This window comes from Gambusia affinis, linkage group LG02, assembly GCF_019740435.1.
Source record: "Gambusia affinis linkage group LG02, SWU_Gaff_1.0, whole genome shotgun sequence".
Lineage (NCBI taxonomy): Eukaryota > Metazoa > Chordata > Actinopteri > Cyprinodontiformes > Poeciliidae > Gambusia > Gambusia affinis.
The window spans coordinates 16,466,787-16,484,840 of record NC_057869.1 but is presented as its reverse complement, the minus strand read 5'-3'; the positions used below and the strand labels follow the sequence as shown (position 1 = coordinate 16,484,840).

The 18,054-nt window shown below is 36.2% G+C and overlaps 1 protein-coding gene across 1 annotated transcript in view; it reads left to right on the top strand.

The window, feature by feature from the left end:
* Positions 1 to 18,054, top strand: part of cpne7 (copine VII) — a 40,985-nt gene that overhangs the window by 6,308 nt on the left and 16,623 nt on the right. The window contains exons 3-11 of the mRNA XM_044097593.1: positions 1,357 to 1,539; positions 1,798 to 1,872; positions 7,272 to 7,346; positions 12,169 to 12,252; positions 13,090 to 13,179; positions 14,253 to 14,351; positions 14,559 to 14,645; positions 15,011 to 15,070; positions 16,493 to 16,626. Of these exons, the coding sequence (XP_043953528.1) occupies positions 1,357 to 1,539; positions 1,798 to 1,872; positions 7,272 to 7,346; positions 12,169 to 12,252; positions 13,090 to 13,179; positions 14,253 to 14,351; positions 14,559 to 14,645; positions 15,011 to 15,070; positions 16,493 to 16,626 (887 nt within the window). The remainder of the gene's footprint in view (positions 1 to 1,356; positions 1,540 to 1,797; positions 1,873 to 7,271; positions 7,347 to 12,168; positions 12,253 to 13,089; positions 13,180 to 14,252; positions 14,352 to 14,558; positions 14,646 to 15,010; positions 15,071 to 16,492; positions 16,627 to 18,054) is intronic.

Sequence of the window (18,054 nt, the reverse complement as noted above, 5' to 3'; positions counted from 1 at the left end):
ATGTTCCTCTTCCCGTACTGCTTTTATTGCTGCAGAACTTTTCTGAAATCCTTGCAGTTTTTCCGCACGGAACCCAGACTTAGTGCTGCTACGTAAGACAATAAAACGATTTTAAAGAAGAAAAATGTGAATATGGAGGAGAAAAAAAATCCATAAAAAACTGATGAGTTGCCTTATGTGATGGCACTAGAAAAATGTGCATGTTGAAGCAGGAGGGTTGATCTAGATTAATTTTTTTTAAAAATAGAACAAAATAGCACAAACAAACAAATAGAAGGGACCTTGACTTGTTCTGAAGCAGACACAGTATTTTTAAAAACAATTTGATTGATTTCTAAAGTAAAATCTAGTTTGAGGCTTTAAAAACGTACTTGAGCCCCCAGAGATGTCTGGGGATTTTAAAGTGACATGTGCTTTCCTTTTCTATCTCTATGGAGCACAGGCAACTTTAGAAGACAGATCATCATCCCTCTAATAGGGTAAAAAAGTCTTACAAGAAACGCTTGACTGCTGGTGTAATCATGGCAAGCCGAAAATCTGTATTTCTTTCTTATCTTATCTCCACCAGAGCGAGAAATGAGAGACAAGAGAGCTCTGTCACCCCATTCTAAAGTCATCATACGACAAAGTCTGGGCCTGCTTCACTGACACTGAAGAAATAACTCAGAAATAAACGACAGATATTGAAGTGACATTTTAGATGACCGCTGAAACCCTCAACGTCTCTAATTTACCAGCGGCTGAGCTCTTCTTGGCCTCATAATAGACCTTTTTCCCTCCATTTTGGGAGATTTATATGTTTACGTACAACATTCTTAACAAAGATTGTAAGAATTTTTACAAAACAGAAAAAACTAACTTTTTTTAATATTAAGTTCTGCAGACTAAATTATAATACACACAATAATTTTAAATGATCTTTGTCCTCATGAAGATTTATGCCGCATAAAAATGTTCAACTGTGCCAGCTAAACCAACATCTTGAGCACATGGGGTCTAAGTGAGTTCATCTTCTTCTTGTCCGTCAGTCAAAGACAGACAAGATTTTTTATTTTTTTTTCCAAGCTGTGATTAAATGTCAGAGCTCTCCAGCCGTCTCTCGTGTCGTTCCCTGGATGGAAGCTTAATAACATATGACCATATATTCTGCAGTTATTCAAAATAAGTAGAAAGAGGAATGTGCTGCAGGTTATAGTTTTTTTGATTTACATTAAAGGCTGATGTCACAAACAGTCTGTGAAATTGGTTTCATTTCCTCACAGTTGCTTTGATGATTAAACTGTGATTACAGTGGAGAATATTCCGGTTCTTACGTATCTTTGTTGGAAGCCTGGTTTTGAATGTATTTCCTCTCAGCTGGACAGGACAGAAGTAATCAAGAGCAACTTACACCCAGTCTTCGCGAAGGTTTTTGGTCTGGATTACTACTTCGAGGAGGTACAGAAGCTGCGATTCGAGGTCTACGACATCCACGGGACTCACAGCATAGGGACGCGTGACGATGACTTCCTGGGAGGCATGGAGTGCACACTTGGTCAGGTGGGCAGAAGCTTCTATTTTATGTATACAGTTTGTTGATGGTCTGTAGAAAGATAACATGATTAAGAATGACTGATTCAGTTCTTTCAGGCTCGTATTCCTTATTTGTGATGTTAGACACCTGATAATGTGTTGTGCTGCTTGCAGGTGTAGTGTTTGTGATTGATAACAGTTTCTGCTGGTGATGACTCAGATCCCTTTATACTCCTCCTAACTGCGGTGGGCTTAAAGGTGCTTTGCTTGTGTTGCTTGTTGCAGATCGTGGCCCAGAAGAAGATGATAAAACCATTGCTGCTTAAGTATGGGAAGTATGCCGGCAAGTCAACCATCACAGTAAGCTTTTTCCCGTGTGTTTGTGACCCTGTCCGCGTACCGATTTACTGTATGGCAAAAATTATGTTATTCATATTTTTATTTCCTCAAGCCTTCACCAGTTTATACTCACACCGGGAGTTGCTCACACTCTGTTTCTTTGTTTCACAAGAATTTTCTCCTTTTTTTTTTTAATGGACCTTCAAACTGTTTTATGAAGAGTTCCTGAAGATCATTATCTTTCTAAATGGTCCTTTCAGTGTTTTGCACCATGCAGATTCATTCCTATCAAGCACACAACCACACAGCTCATGGAAATCAATAGTGTCCATGAGAAACGTGATATTTTACTAGGATTTTATATGATTAATCGACACAAGTAAAAGGAACTGTTTCCAATTTTTTCCCCAAAGAAATTCTGAAAAGTATGTTGTGGATGTGATCAGTTTCCTTGAGTCAGTGCTTTGTAGAATGGCCTTGCACTGCAATTACAGCAAAAAGGTGTTTTGAATATGTTTTAAATGCTTTAGACATGTAGAGATACACATTTTTAACTTTCAGCTTTTTCTTTTTGAAAGACCTGAAAGTGCATCACACAGGATGGCAAGCATTGACCAGTGACCAGAAATTCTTAAGTCTTGCAACAGATTTCGAACAAGATTTAACTTTAGATTGAACTTAAACCAAAGGTTTTTGAAGGCATCTAACACATTTTCCTCCAGATGTACCCTCTGTTTAGCTTCATTCATTGCCACATAGTTTTTTTTATCTGTTATAAAAAAAGGCATCCTCTCACCATGATGCTACACATGATCTTATACATGTAGCCAGATCTCGATCTCATCTGACACATTTTCTACAGGTATACGTTTCCTTTATGGGTTGAGGAAAACTGGACGTACTCATCAACTATGGGCTGCTTTCATCTGGTCTGTCTTACAAAATCCACAGCTATTGAAGTCCAGCATTACATAGAAGTTTGTCATTAAAACATTACAGCATTTTATAAAGGTTTTTGAGTTATAAATACCTTGACAAGGTGCTGTTATAATTTTTCAGATGTAGGAAGAGAGAGGCTGCTGGTTCATTAAGCACCGTTTTAATGGTGCTTCATGGCACTTTACTTCACAAGGCCCACTGTTATAATAAATCTAGAGCAAATGAGATGGTGAAAGGTCTATTCACATCTGATGGGCCTGTTATTCCCAAGGCTGGATTGTTTCAAACAATTCGGATTTTCAGTCATCAGTTTTGTGAATATCATGTGTGGCTTGATATCTCAACTTTTAAACTGGAAACATTTTCCTCATGTGTTAAATCAGGCTGCATGGCTCATGCTGGCACGAGGCGTTATTAGAAGAAAATCTAAATCTTAATTAAATGAGCTAACACCAGAGCGAGAATTTCATTCCACCTCTTGTAGGTCTTCAGAGTAACACTGAAATATTAAAAAGGGGAGTTTCCTGGTCTCTTTGGGGAACAGAAGAATAGGAAGAGCAACTTCATAATGTTGATCCTTTTGCGCCCCCGGTGACATGAAGCACTTATTACACAACGCACCAGGCAATAGGCAGAAGATAATTATCAGGTATATCGAATGGATGTCTCCTCAGATGCAGCAGAGGCAAATTAGATATAAGCAGGAAGGATATTTTTGTAGATCATTAGTTGTGCTGTGAGATACAATGTGAGCTCGTTAAATGAGAGTCAAAATAGCCATTTCCCTGTTAGAAAAAGCCTGCTGCAGTGCATATAACAACTCAGTGGAGGAATGTGTGAACAGTAATCATTCATAAGTTAATGAACCTCTGTAAAAAACAATGGAGATAATCTCATTCAACAGGTGAATTAATATCTTTTTATAGTTTAATAGGGAGCCAGAAGCAGCAGGAACTTTCTCACACAAACTGAAACAGATAAAAACACCAAGTGGTGGTTATTAGCAACATTGTTGCCTTCCTATTATAAACTTTGTGTTGTTTTGTTTATAGTATTCACAGTGGTTATAATATATCATCATTATATAATTATATAATAACTAAATTGAATTAAATTGACTTAGACATAACAACGGGACTGTGAAGACAACCTTCTGAAAACTAAGTCACAATTTGACAAAATTCATTGAAAAGTCTCAATTATGTCTGTTGGCATGTACAACGATGCAACATTTTAATTTAGCTTTTAGAATTTTTTTATGTTTCCAGGTTTCCTTAAGCTCATTTTATCTTAAAGGTATTTTTGTAGTTTATGTTTTTGAAATTGTTTTTTGTATGAGCGCGTTTTCAGAAGTGCTTCCTCTGTGTTGGACTGATGAACTGTCCTGTTAGTTCTTGTATTGTTTATTTCTTGGGTTTTTTTTTTTCATATAAATTTCAATTTGGATTATTATTTTCTGTTTTGTTGCAATAATGCTGATATCATTGCGGTCAACTGGGAAGCAAAACTAACAACAGACAATAAAATGCCTAAAATTGGACAGAGGTGCAGTACAGTGGACTGTAGAAACAAATTTAGCAAACTTTTTTTATTGTTTTTGTACAAACATAAGAAAAAAAACAAACAAACAAATAAATTGTTGCAGTTCATTACATTGATATATTCAGCAATGTGAATTTGATTCTCTACATTGTGTTTTCTGTTCTTGGCCTTTGTCCCACATGCAAGTAACTGTATTTTATTTGGCTCTCTTTGCCATCAAAGCAATTTAACTTAGATTTTCTCACATAGAATAAGCTGTTATGGGCTGTAGTAAGAAAACATTTGTACAAGATGTCAACACATAGCAAACGTGTCAGCTTTCAAAACATTCCTGCTTTTTCCTTTCCTGCTATCAGTTTTATGATATTTCCAGTTTTTGAGTGCAATCAGGTATTCAGGCTGGCCAATTCCTTTTAGCATTTTTAAAGCAGAAATATTTCAATTATAAGGCCAGGGAAAAAATATGTCTGTCTAGATTTTACTGCAAGATGCCCCAGTGCTCTTTGATTAGTGGGAAAGTGATCTGTCAGTACACACACGGTACGAGATTTTTTTTTTGCTTCACCCCAGAACCAGAGACTAAAAGTTATAATCATCGTTTGGCAACTTAGGGAAGTATGAACTGTACCATCAGACATCAAAATTCACCACATAGGAGATGAGCATAAATGTGTCTGTTCTTTAAAGGGTTAAATCTGACCAAATGTACAGTTTCTATGTATGTGATCAAGGAGAATTTCTGGAAATAAAATACTCAAATAATAAAAAAAAAAAACACACACACACATTTGAAGAAACAACAAATGAGGCATACATTAGCTCTGCTGCTTATTAAAAAAGAAATGTTTGCATGGAAGCAACAAAACTTTCTTTCTTTCTTTCTTTAACTACCTCTGTGTCTCTGCCTTACACAGAAAATCCAACCCTGAGCCAGGCACAATCCCAGCCTTCATCATGAACAAGCAAAACCTCATTTTAACATCCAGGTCTCAGAGACTCAGTCCCAGCAAAGAGAGAAATTTCAGAATACACAATATTCTACCTCCTGTACCTTCATGTTTTACAAAACTGTTCACCTTCCCTTGTTGCTCATTGCTATGTCTTGTTATGCTTTCTGATAATAATAAAAAGAAAAAAAAAAAAACAAGTTTTCCACTATGCAAGTCATCACTGTCAGGTTTTGTCTGGGTTCGGTCATGCTTGCTGCACATCTCCACTTCCTGAAGCTTGATGTCAGGTTTCTGTCAGTCTCTCACAGCCGAGCAGAGAACAAACTGAGGTTCTGAGCGTGGGAGAAAAGCAGCACAGTGGGAGCAGCAGAGGGTGCTCGCTGATTCTCAAAAACCACGAGCAGAAACTTTTTTCTTTTGAGCAAGTTTAAAGAAAGAAACCAGGAAGCTTTTAGAAGTCAAGTTGCCAACAGCTTTAATGTTCTGCTCTGGACAGTTCACTTCGACTTCTTCATGATTTATAGATGCAGGTTGAGGCTGTTACCTGTGGGAGTGGGGGCCTCACAGTTTTCCACTAATGGCTTCCCATTTTGGTAGGATATGCAGTCAAGCGAAGTAAAAACATTTCAAACTTTTACCTGAATTAACTTGTCAATGTGATGAAAAGTGCAGGAATTAAATAGGGGTTCGAAGGTGTGGAGCTGTGAAAAAGTCCCTTAAACTTCCATTGAAATTTCTGTAAAACTCCTTTTTAAAGCACCATGACAGTAAATACAGATATGGGTAAACCAAACACACCCCCACTATTCAGTAATGTATGTAATTGTCTTAAACAGCAATTTCCTAACAGTTATTTCATTGTATGGCTTTACCAGTCCCTCAAGTCATTATTTAAGGATTTCTTCACACACTTATAAAGAGAAATTTATAATCAAATCTTCACTTCTCTACCATGTTGCTTGACATTTTGTATGATGTTCTTATACTACTGATCTTTTTTTTTATTTTTTAAAAAGTATTCGTTTAGATGACAAACCTTGGTCACAGAGGTGGGCGGGGAAAAGAGACCCCAACTAAACCTTGAAATCTGACTGGCCATCGTGGCTGACCTCCCTTAGAGCTGTCAAACATTTTGTTTGTAGCGCACATAGATTAGCATTTCAAAATGGACACTCCATACTGACAACCAATTTATATTGAAGGATACAAAATAGTGTTTCTCTCTGTTTTAATTTCAAATGTTGGCCTGCTGTTTATTGCAGTCTAAGAATGCAGATGAAATTGTAATTTTAGTGTGCCACCCTGCTGCTATCTGTGCCCCTGATTACTCACCCAAGAAGCAAATTCTGGACACACCAGTGCTTAGTCATGCTCCCATATTCCTTTATATAAAGTAGGCTTTCTTCTGTCATTCTTTTTAAAAAAACCAAAAAACAACAACACACCTGTTTTTTTCTAAATCTAAGGTTGTAAACATTTGACATGTTGACTGAAGCCAGTGGAGCCTCACATGTACGTCTTAGTTTCTTCTTTTTGTTCCGATCTTTCCAAGCATTTCTCTTCAATTAGTTAGCAGCAGTTGGATTCCTCAGACTGTTGCAGGTGTCTTTCCAATGTAACACTGTTGTAGCACATTGTTTGAGTGCATTTGACCAGCAGCATTTAGCTGCTATTTTCTTTCTTAAATGTTATTAAAGAAGCATCACATAAATATGTTTCCCCTTATAGGTGTAATTTCTGCTTTTTAAAAATAAATATTGTGGCTGAGATGCTTTTTTTAAATGACAAATTAGCTTTTATGCTCTTTCAATTCATATATGTGAATGAAAAAGTGGTTGCTGATGTTCTCCTTTGTCTTTAAAATGTTGGCATTCAGCTTTACCATCCATTAAGTGCTGAAGGTGTGAATGTTTTATCTGGAAAAAAAAAACAGCACAATATTAAATGAGTTGTTAATGGATAAATCTTGAACTATTATTTTTCATTCAGGTACATGCTGAAGAAATTTCTGGCAACAATGGTTATGTGGAGCTCTCCTTCTGTGCTAAGAAGCTGGATGACAAGGTGAGAAGAACCACACTTGTGTAACTGAATATAGGTGAAAGCACTACAAATCACAAGAGCTCAGATAATATTGCACTAATATTATACTATTATGATATTGGCCACGTCTCCATTACCAGATTACAGTCAGTAATATATGTAATAAAGTGATTATGGCAGTATCAACATCAATACAACAATCTATAAATCAAATTGCAACCCATCGCATATTGTCAGAAGGGAAATGTGTTTTGCTGCTGCCATTTTAAGGCTGGATGTTACTGACCTCAGCCGCTCCGGCCCACACATGTTCAAACTCTGCCCTGGGCAAATTTCAATCAAAAAGGCAGCGGGAGCTCACATCTACTTACAATTCTGATGATTTCAAGTCACACTGAGTTCTCCGGAAAAGGCCCTGGGAGAGCAGCTTCATGGAGTGACCTTGATTCCTAAAGGTGCAGACAGCGAGACGGCAGGTGCATTTTGCTTTGGAGTTGCGGCAAGAAATTTGCAGCAGCTCTGACAGGGAAATTTATTCAAACTCTTACAAGAGGGCAGCAGTGATGAAAAAAAGCATACTTGATATGAAGCCCGACATTTATTTTCAGGAAAAATGTTATTTTAAATTCTGAAGAGGTTACCTATTACTATTACCTTAACTAAACTAATTACCGTACTTATGAAATTTCAAAATATACCTCTAAAACTCTGAGGTTCACCTTCAATTATTAAGTCTGACTTGTTCATGCAGTTTCCTGCTGTTTACTACTTGTGCTATGCTGTTTTGTGTTGAGTCAAAATAAAGAGCAGGTATACTTCGGAGCAATCATCACCATTTATCTGTGCAAACCAGTCAGCAACAAACCTGAATGTCAGCAGTGTTTGCTTGTTCTGCTGTCGCTATTCAAGCAAACTGAGGATTTTTGTTAGATAAGAGAGTTAGAGAACAAGGAAGGACGTAGGAATCAAAATGGCAGATGTGACTCACCATCTCTAGAAATGAGCCACTTTTTCCAGTTATCTTTCTTTTTTTTATTTAAACAAAAACTACTGTGTCACTAAAGATGACCTTGTGAATTACAATGAATCTTGATGTTGCAAATTTTACCACTTAACTGTGAACAGATGCATGCTTATTCTTGCCACTTACTCCACTAATAATACAGCAGTAGCAGTGCGTGAAGGGGTAAACAGCAGATGAAACCAGAGGTGATCATTACACTGATGCTGAAACATTAGAGAAGGCGAGGGCAGATAAATGTGATGTAAACTTCAAAATTATTTTTAGGTTCCACATTGTTTTTTATTTGATACTTAGCCTATTACATTTAAAGGACTGCTATTTTACTTTTATGAATGGACATTAATACTGTTTGGCTTGAGATCATGTTTAAAGTTTTGGCCTCCTCTCTGACTGAGTTTGACATTCTTGTAGGAAGTTAAAAAGGAAATTCACATTTTCTAAAATAAATAGCTCAATAAGTGAGTTTTCCATTCATTTTAAATAGATTGTTCTTTTTCCGTGTGATGTTTGTCCTGTTGCCTGAGATGGAGACTTGAGTTTTCCATTCGGACTTGAGTTACACTGAAGTTGTTAAAATAAAGACTCAGTTTAGATTTTTAATAACCAGGAATGACCCCAAGCAAGTTTGTAAATCATAACCAAAAGCTCTGGCAGCTGCTGCACTGTTTTGCATATTTTACTGCGAAAGAAGGCTATTAAAGCTTCATAATAATCTGTTCATGTTAGCAGTGGCTCCATAATAATGACCACACAGATGTTTCTTCAGCTGAATGCTGTATTAATGACTTTGTGTTCTTCATTCAAACATTTGACATTCTCTGTCATTTCTTACTGCACTAGTCCTTACTTACATTGCATTTAATAGCATACTTACATGTATATTGTGCTAAGAATAAACAAAGATTAGCAGATAAAAATCTTAAAAAATATAACATGTTGTTAACCTCGATTACTTGTCTTTCTTTGACAAGAAATTTATCAATTTATTTACTCACATTAGATAAATGTTTTTCTTAATGTAATGTTAAAAATTATTTAAAGCAGCAAATGACAGCTGTTTGCATGCTTAATTAAATGTTAAAAGATTAAAACTGCTAAAGTTATAAAGTTGGAATTAAGGAGAAGAAGTAAAGGATTTGCTCTCCTGACCCACTCCAACATTAGCGGCATACGTAAAATAGATTCATGAATTTCATGAGAAATTATTTCTTTCAGTCAATGGAAACTTGAGACTGGACTTTGACTTGAAGCAAAAACATTTCACTTGGACTTATGAACATTTCTGCTGTTGGCAAATCTTTTCTACATAACTTGGGGCAAATTCACAAAGCTAATTGTTCAAGTTAGATGTATGCAAACATCTAACTTAACCCATAATTTATGGATCTTAATTGACCATCTGCATATAAATGAAATTCGGTCGTTCCGCTGCTTGTTAAGGGCTAAATTAAGGAGCCTGACCAGACACTGCCACCGTCCACTAATGCAGTCCACTCTTATTGCTGAATTATTCCAATATTCAATTGCTGCCTTTTAAAATAAGGAATGTAAAACCTTATTACTGTCACTTTCAACCAAATATTTCACATACATTGGTAAATAAGCACAGCCTTATGCTGCTGCTAATGTTGGAGTTTTTCTTGTCAGACTGGAATCTGCAGCTCCCTGGACAGTATTTTTCTCAGGTGACCATTTTTATGCTTGTAAGTGAAGAAAGTACAACTGCAATCTGACACAAAAGTAGGTGGAGATTACTTGCATCTGCCGGATTAATTGGCACATTTGCATCTGAGTATATTTAGTACAATCTGCATGATGGAGAGTGTATGAATCTTAAAGACGAGTGAACTTGAAGGCCAGAGGAACCTCAGACCAGTTTGAACATTTTGGTTTATGACTTAATGTTGTATCTGACCCCTGACCTAAACTTAATCCTGAATCTAATCACACTGGTAAAGCCTGTCCTAATAATGATGGTAAATAATGATCTCCAGTTCAAACCACAAATGTCTCATTTTGTGATTCATCATCTTACTAACTAATGCTAACACGTTAGACATTTCTCCACACACACCTGCATCTATTAGTTAAATCATTAAAACTGTTAACTTTCACCTTTTTTTCCAGTTGTATTACTTCATTTTCAAGGAGGTCAGAAGGATATGGGCTGTTGAACCGAAAGTTTAATTATGGATTGTGGTAGCTGCTAATGATTAGCATTAATGTCATGTTAACCAGAGATTAAATGACATGCATTTCCCATCAGCCCATGGAGCTGTAGCCCACTGGCCACTGGTTGCGATGGCAACGCAGAAGTGATACTACAGCTCAGCATTTTTATTTCTCACATTTATTTTCCCTCCTACCCCTCAGGAGACCTATCTGGCTAATGTGGCGGGAAATGCGTCCTTAACTGTCTCCTGGCGTGTACACGCAGCCACACAAACATACACAGTAGCAGACGTACACAACTTTAATTATTTGTTTTCCTCCCTGAAGAATCAATTGACTTAAATAATCTGCATAGCTGTGGCTCTCAGACGCCTTGCAGACGTGATAATAAGAGGCCGCCACAAATACTGCTAGAGCATGCCAAATGTGTCATGCGTTCATATTTGAGCAGGTTTATTAAGGTTTATTTACCTATGATGTAAGCCACAGCTGAGCTAATTTGATTAGCTGGAACGTGATGAAAGGTAAAAAAAAAACTCTAAACAAGTGAATCTTGAATATTAAACCGTTAAGTAGATTACAGGGTTGCTCAGATTTGGTTAGAAAAAGAGCAGAAGCTAAATATAAAATCAAACAAACAAAATTTAACCTCAGTTAAAAATAAGTAGTTCTCAGATCTCAACACGGCATCAGTTGTGCGCAATAAACTTTATATGTGTGTCTTTGCCTTCAGTCAGTTCATCTGTAAATTTCTATTTAATTTCATTTAAGTCTTCCGACAACCTCTGAATTAGTATTCAGAGCAGGAAATTAATCTGTCAACTGTCATTTCTGTGTCTTGCAATTTTAAGAAAAATTATCCACATCCTCACCAAAATTTAAGTTAAACATGTTGCTGTTGCTTTACTCCTCCACCTAGTTTTATGATTTATGCTGCAGGTTTTGTGTCAAGATGCCTACAATCAGCAGGACTGAATGTTTTAGCAGGGAAGGAGAAATAATCAATATCAAAAATCAAAATCAAACCAAATTTTATTTGTATAGTACATTTCAGCAGCAAGGCATTTCAAAGTGCTTTACATCATAGCAAACACAGAAACACAAAGTCATCAAGTGGGGGGGTTCTTGCTTTTGCATCCATAAAAGGTTTACCTGTTACACTCCTACCGTGTTATATGGAACGAAATTCCTATTGGTATTTTTATTCCCACTCACAATCACACAGTTTAAAACGATGTAAACAGCCTTTCAATGGGCTTCCGGCACCAGGCTCTGTACACCTCTTTCACAGAATTTCGAGCAGGGACTCCGTCGTCCCTCACGGATTTTTGTGCAATTCTATGGTACCTGTTGGTGTCTAGAATTTACAGGGTTTCTGTTATGACCCTCAGTCACTCGCCGTTTTTCAATAAGCTTCAATGCTGCAGTCTGTCAAACTATCTCATTAACTGTGTGAAATATGCTGTAGATCAGAGTTTGGACGTGATCATTTGTTCTTATGCCAAACACAACTTAATCTCCAATTTAAAAGGCAAAAGCAAGGAAACAAATGACTGAAGGTGTTTTAGAAATTGATTTCTGAGAAATTTTGCATCAAGTCTAACATAAACCACTGGACTACCAGTTTTCTTGTGTCTTCTGTCACAGGATCTCTTCAGCAAGTCAGACCCATTTCTGGAAATATTTCGAATGAACGATGATGGAACAGAACAGCTTGTCCACAGAACTGAGGTTGTGCATTTTGGATTAATCTCACTTTGGAGTTTACCTTACAGCTATGATAAGTACTGTTCCTTGTTTAATTAAGAATTACAAAGAGTAGCAAGCAAAATGTTTTTTCTGGGAAATGGTACAATCCTTTCACAGCTTTTTTCACAGCTGTTGTTGCTTGTATCTTGCATATAAAGCAGATCATTTATTGATCACTATATGCCAGGTAAACTGTTATTCACTACAAGGTGCTTGGTATTGAATCATGTCATATCTGCTGACTTCAAATATGTTTTGAGCCACTATGCAAAAGATGATTTAAAGTACCTTTGATGAGACAGTATATATAATCTGTTAGACTCATTATAATCTGACAGATTATGACAGTTTGATCAAACTATAATAATAGTTTGATAACTTCATCATCATTGTTTGATCAAATATGGTTGTATGTAAATGCTGTGTATGTAAATATCTGGTTTAAACTGTAAGGTTTGATAGAAAATATTATAAAATTTAATTACAGATGTGTTCTGTAATTAAAGCTATGTTTAGAAATAGACTGATATGCAATAGAAAAGGATATAAGTTCAAAAAGGGTTTGTTTACATTAACAAAATGGAAGTACACAGAGATTAAATATCAAAAATAATGCTGGAAATTACAGCAGGTATCTTTTTCTGTTGATGTGATAATAACTATTATTAAGATCAGAAACACAATGCTAATTTTCACATTTTATGTGTGTCGAATAGAATTTCCAGTGGCACCAAAGTAGTTGGGCTACATCATAGAGGGAAATGTGTAAAGCTGTTTTATCATTATGGTTCTGATGTGCTGTTGTCATCATCCTAACAGGTGATAAAAAACAACCTGAATCCAGTGTGGGAGCCCTTTAAAGTGTCACTCATATCTCTGTGCAGCTGCGACGAAGAGCGGAAACTCAAGGTAATCCTCAATGAGGGAACTCTAAATGTCCACAACTGTAGAGCTGAAAGTCTCTTTTGGATTTATATTTGATGGACACATATTTTTACACTGCCTGGCCAAATAAACAATAACAACTAAAATAAAAAGCACAGCTTAATAAGACACAATGTATTTGTTACGTTTATGCAATATCACAAAGTCATTTTAATGAAAACATTAACTGTTGTTTGAAACCATGGTCAATCTGTGTATTAATGCCCTCTGAGGAGCTCATGTATTGGGAACATAATGTGACTGAACCTGCAAGCGAAACAGCCCCACATTAAAGCACTGCCCACACAGTTGGAGCAGTAAACACCCATCATAATGGCTGCATCACTCAGCCCGCTGCTCTTGTTGGGACTCATAAAGCGCATGACGTTTTTACAGTTTTTTGTGTCATTTCTGACATGATCACCCTTTTACAACCATTTTTTAAAATCTAAGTTTGTACTATGGTTTATGGCTTAGTCATGCACTGGACAGCTTGTAACCTATTTTTCTTAGTTGTCTTCTTTTTTTTTTTTTTTGTTTTTTTTTGTTTAATTAAAGTCAGACTTTCACTGGCCAGCACAGATTTCTAGTTTTCCTTCAGACCTCCATCTACTGATTCAAATTTTGTCTGACTCAGATGTTCTTTCAACAAAAACACATGAACTCAAAAAGCTTTTATTTAAAATTATAAAAATTAGATATTTTAAAATTATATATTTGTTTTGCCTGAATCAGGTGTGAGACTCAGAAACATTATGCCCAATTAAGTCATCAAAACATATGTCCCAGCAAATGTATATAAAAGAAAGTGCTGTTATTTTGGAATAAACAGTCAAATAAGGACATGGCAGGTTTTTAAGGCATCGCTAAGTAAAATCAATTTAAATATTTTAAATTAAAATGTTTTCCACATAGCTATATGTGCTGTTTAATGAATGCAAAGCTATTCACTGCCTCAGTTCTGGCTTTTTTTCCTTTGGTCAGGCGATGCGCTGTGTAATTACTGTATTTTTCAGAGCCAAGCTGAGGGAGTAAGCAGTGTTTTTTGTGTGTCATAGTGCCTAGTGTGGGATTATGACTCCAGAGGAAAGCATGATTTCATCGGCGAGTTCTTTGCCACATTCAGAGAAATGCAGAAAATTTCCAGTGGAAATAAGGTCAGTGAATTTAGAGGCAGAACGGAGCAGAGGGAAGTAAAGGAGAGGAGAGTCGGCTGTGTAGCATTTCCAACATGCCTCTCACTTCACGCTGCTGAAATCTATCTGACATGAACCAAATGTTACGGTGCTTTTATGTCATTAGAGTGGATTACTCTGTTGATTGTTTTTATTTTTATTTTTTGTCTTTCACTTGGTTTGTTGAAGGTTTCGTGGGATTGTGTGAATCCTAAGTACAAACAGAAGAAGAGAAACTATAAAAATTCAGGAGTTGTCATTCTCAGTGACTTGAAGGTAGGAATCAGCTGCAGAAACATATTATATCTATCAAAACAGTTCAGAGGAAGTGAAGGTGTATCAGTCACTGTCTCAGCCTGTTGCCGTCTAACTGTAATTTGCATCATAAAACATGTTTTACTAACATAAAAGTAATTTAAAAGCAGATTTCTTCATACATTTGGTTTCATTGTTTTTACAAGCAGTGTTATCTGTTTTTCCACATTACAGTCAATCCAATTCTAAGTTTAATTCTGCTTTATTGAAGCGTACATCCTGTTAGCGTAGGTGGTCATTCTGTTGCAGATCATAAACCTATAATGAAATCTGTCCTGAGGATTGACATGATGGAAATGTTCATTTGTTTTTTTTTCCCCTTTCAGCTTCACAGAGTCTACTCCTTCTTGGATTACATCATGGGAGGATGCCAGATTCATTTTACGGTGAGCCGTGCAATCTGTATTTACAAGATGCAATTTTCACAGAGGGGCATAATTCTGCAAAGTTATCTAGATTTAACAATAACAACAGCATGTTTTGTACTAATTCCTGACAGCACTTTCCTTATCTATGTGTAGTGCTACTTTCACTGTCAGCAGCCTCAGGGTGATACAGAAACTTTTTCAATTTTGTGACATTTTGCTGGATGTGGTGAAAGCATCTATATTTGCATGTAAAATGCAAATATAGCTGCATTAAATAATAATAATTAAAAATGTATGTTGGCATTTCTTGCTACTTACAGGTTCAGTTTTATTTGTACTATGTGCATGTTTGCTCCTACAGAGCTTCTTCAGCCTATGTAGGAGTAAAATATTGAAGTATTTACCTTTGGTCATAATTTGTTCCAATAAATTCAAGATTATTCTGGTTTTTCTTACTGCTAAAATATTTTTTCGCAAACAACATAAAGGTTTGCCACGTGTACCAATAATAGGTTCTGTCAAACAACACCCATGTTAATGTTTGTAAATCAATCAGTGTGGCTATGTAACGCATAATCTTTATCAAGGATTATTTTGTGACCGAAACATTGAACAATCTACTTGCAAAAAAGCACAAGTAGACTCTAAATTTCTCAGTTTATTCATAATCATAATTAATTACAATTCAACTAAAGATTAATCAATAATTACAAATAATTTCCTAGTGTTAAACAGAGCGAAACAAATATAGATACAAAAAGATAAACACTAACAAGCAACAATGAATGGTTTTATGAGTGGAGGTGAATGTTCATTAATCTAATTATTGGATTCTATGAATTACCATAATCTTATGAGATTGTCTTGAAAAAGGTAGATAGAACAAAGGCGTGGAACCAACATTAATATGTCTGCTTACTCACCAGAACTCCCAGAACCAAAAAAGATGCCTCATTTTGGTCCAACACAGCTGTTCGACCTTAGTTCTCTGTGTTTTAAAAGGTTAACAGCTGGTTCAGGCAATGGCTGTGTTTTCAGGTCATGAGGTTCCAATTAACCAATCAGAGGACTACTTAGAGGAACATAAGCCATATACTACATCAAAAAGTCAAATAAGATAATCCATTCTACGTTTTTATCCAAAAACACACTCCGACACTAACAATCTGTTGGTGGATTTAGCATGTCTATCTCATGAGCTTTTTTGACTTTTCAAATTTGCAAAATCGGTTTAAACATTTTCATATTTTGACATTAACATGAATTAAAACTGAAATTGGTAGAATAACTTAGAATGCTTTTCATATTTTGGAGGGCCCTTGCTGGATCTTGTGTGAATACGATGTCTTGACTAGACCTTTGGTTTCATGTGGACATTTTAGAGGAACACTTATTCGGTCACATTTGTGACCCACCTACTTTGTCATTTCTTCCTGTCAGGTTGCTATTGACTTCACGGCGTCCAATGGAGACCCCAGGAACAGCTGCTCATTGCACTACATTAACCCGTACCAACCCAATGAGTACTTAAAGGCCCTGATAGCCGTGGGCGAGATCTGTCAAGACTATGACAGGTTTGTCAATCTTCAACTTCTTGGAAAAGGCACTCGGAAACAAGTTTTTGGATTGAAAGCTATTTTAGTGGGACTCACAGTAAAATGTGCAACTCCATGTAAACCTCAGTAAAACGGACAGTAATGGAAATTGTCAACTTTCCCACTCACTAGTTTGTGATTCAGCTTCCCCAGCTAAGTGTTACTCAGCAGCTTATTTATTTCATTTTTGAATGTGCTGACATACTTTCAATAGTTCTCAGAAACATTTGAGTTGACATCCTCAGCAGCTTAAATATGTCACAGAGTTAAACGTCCTGTTAGGTAATGGATAAAAAAAAAAAAAGCTGCATTGTGGGAGAATATAGAAAATAATCTTTGGCCTTCATTGCATTAGATATGTATAATATTATTTTTACAAAGGTGTTTGCCTGTAATTGAGATCAACAAAAACTTTAACCTGGTTTTCGCAATTATGTTCTTTGTGGTACTTTGTCCTTTTTATCTTCTAAAATTTTCATTAATTTATCAACTTTCCATCTGTCCAGAGAAAAAAAAAAAGACCTTTCTTGCTTAGCAGCTCCCAGAGCGTAATTTGTGCACATTTCTCTATCGTTGCATTTTATTTTCAAGAAAACAAGATAAAGTAAAGGTTAAGATATTTTTCTGAAGGTGGACGCTAAAACACTGGAGCAAATGAATATACATGTGATTACAGGTTTTCAATCAGCAGGTGGATACGCAGCTGCTGACATTTTCCTTTTACAGTACGGCCAAATAATGTTTTGATATGACTTCTATTTGTTATCTTCTTATTTATTAAATGCCGACTAAATACATCTTTTTACATGGTGTGTTATGGTGCAAGCCACAAGTCAGATGCAGATTAAGAACCAGTTGGTGTTTCTGTGTTTGTCAGACTGACAGATTGTTTGAATAAACTTTGACTAGAGGTGGAAAGGGAAATTAGAGCATTTACAAATCTGGTGTAAATGATCTAAAACAGGCAGGTTTAAGTATAAGTGTATGAATTGTATAATAGTTGGTATGTTTAACAATTTGTTAAACATACCAACTATATTTTTATCCAAAACCCTTGGATAAAAATTAATAATCAAGGAATTTGATGTGGTAGAAGCAAACAAACTTGTTGAACTTTACAACAAGGAACAACTTCCAGGAGCTGTGTGTGATGGTAAAGTTTTTTTTTTTTTTTTTTATTTCTGTCCGTTATTCTTTTTGTTTTAGAAAGATTTAGATGTTGTGTGAGCTGACAGCCTGACTGTGTGCGCATCCCTTCTCTCACAGTTGTAGCTTTCAGCAGCAGTTGCAGTGACTGGTTCTCCTTCTTAGTCTGCATAGGCTCATTACATCGTACTCCAGATAAGATAGGGGCTGACACCAGCATAGCAGGCACTTCAGACAGAAGTGGGAGGCAGGGGAACATCA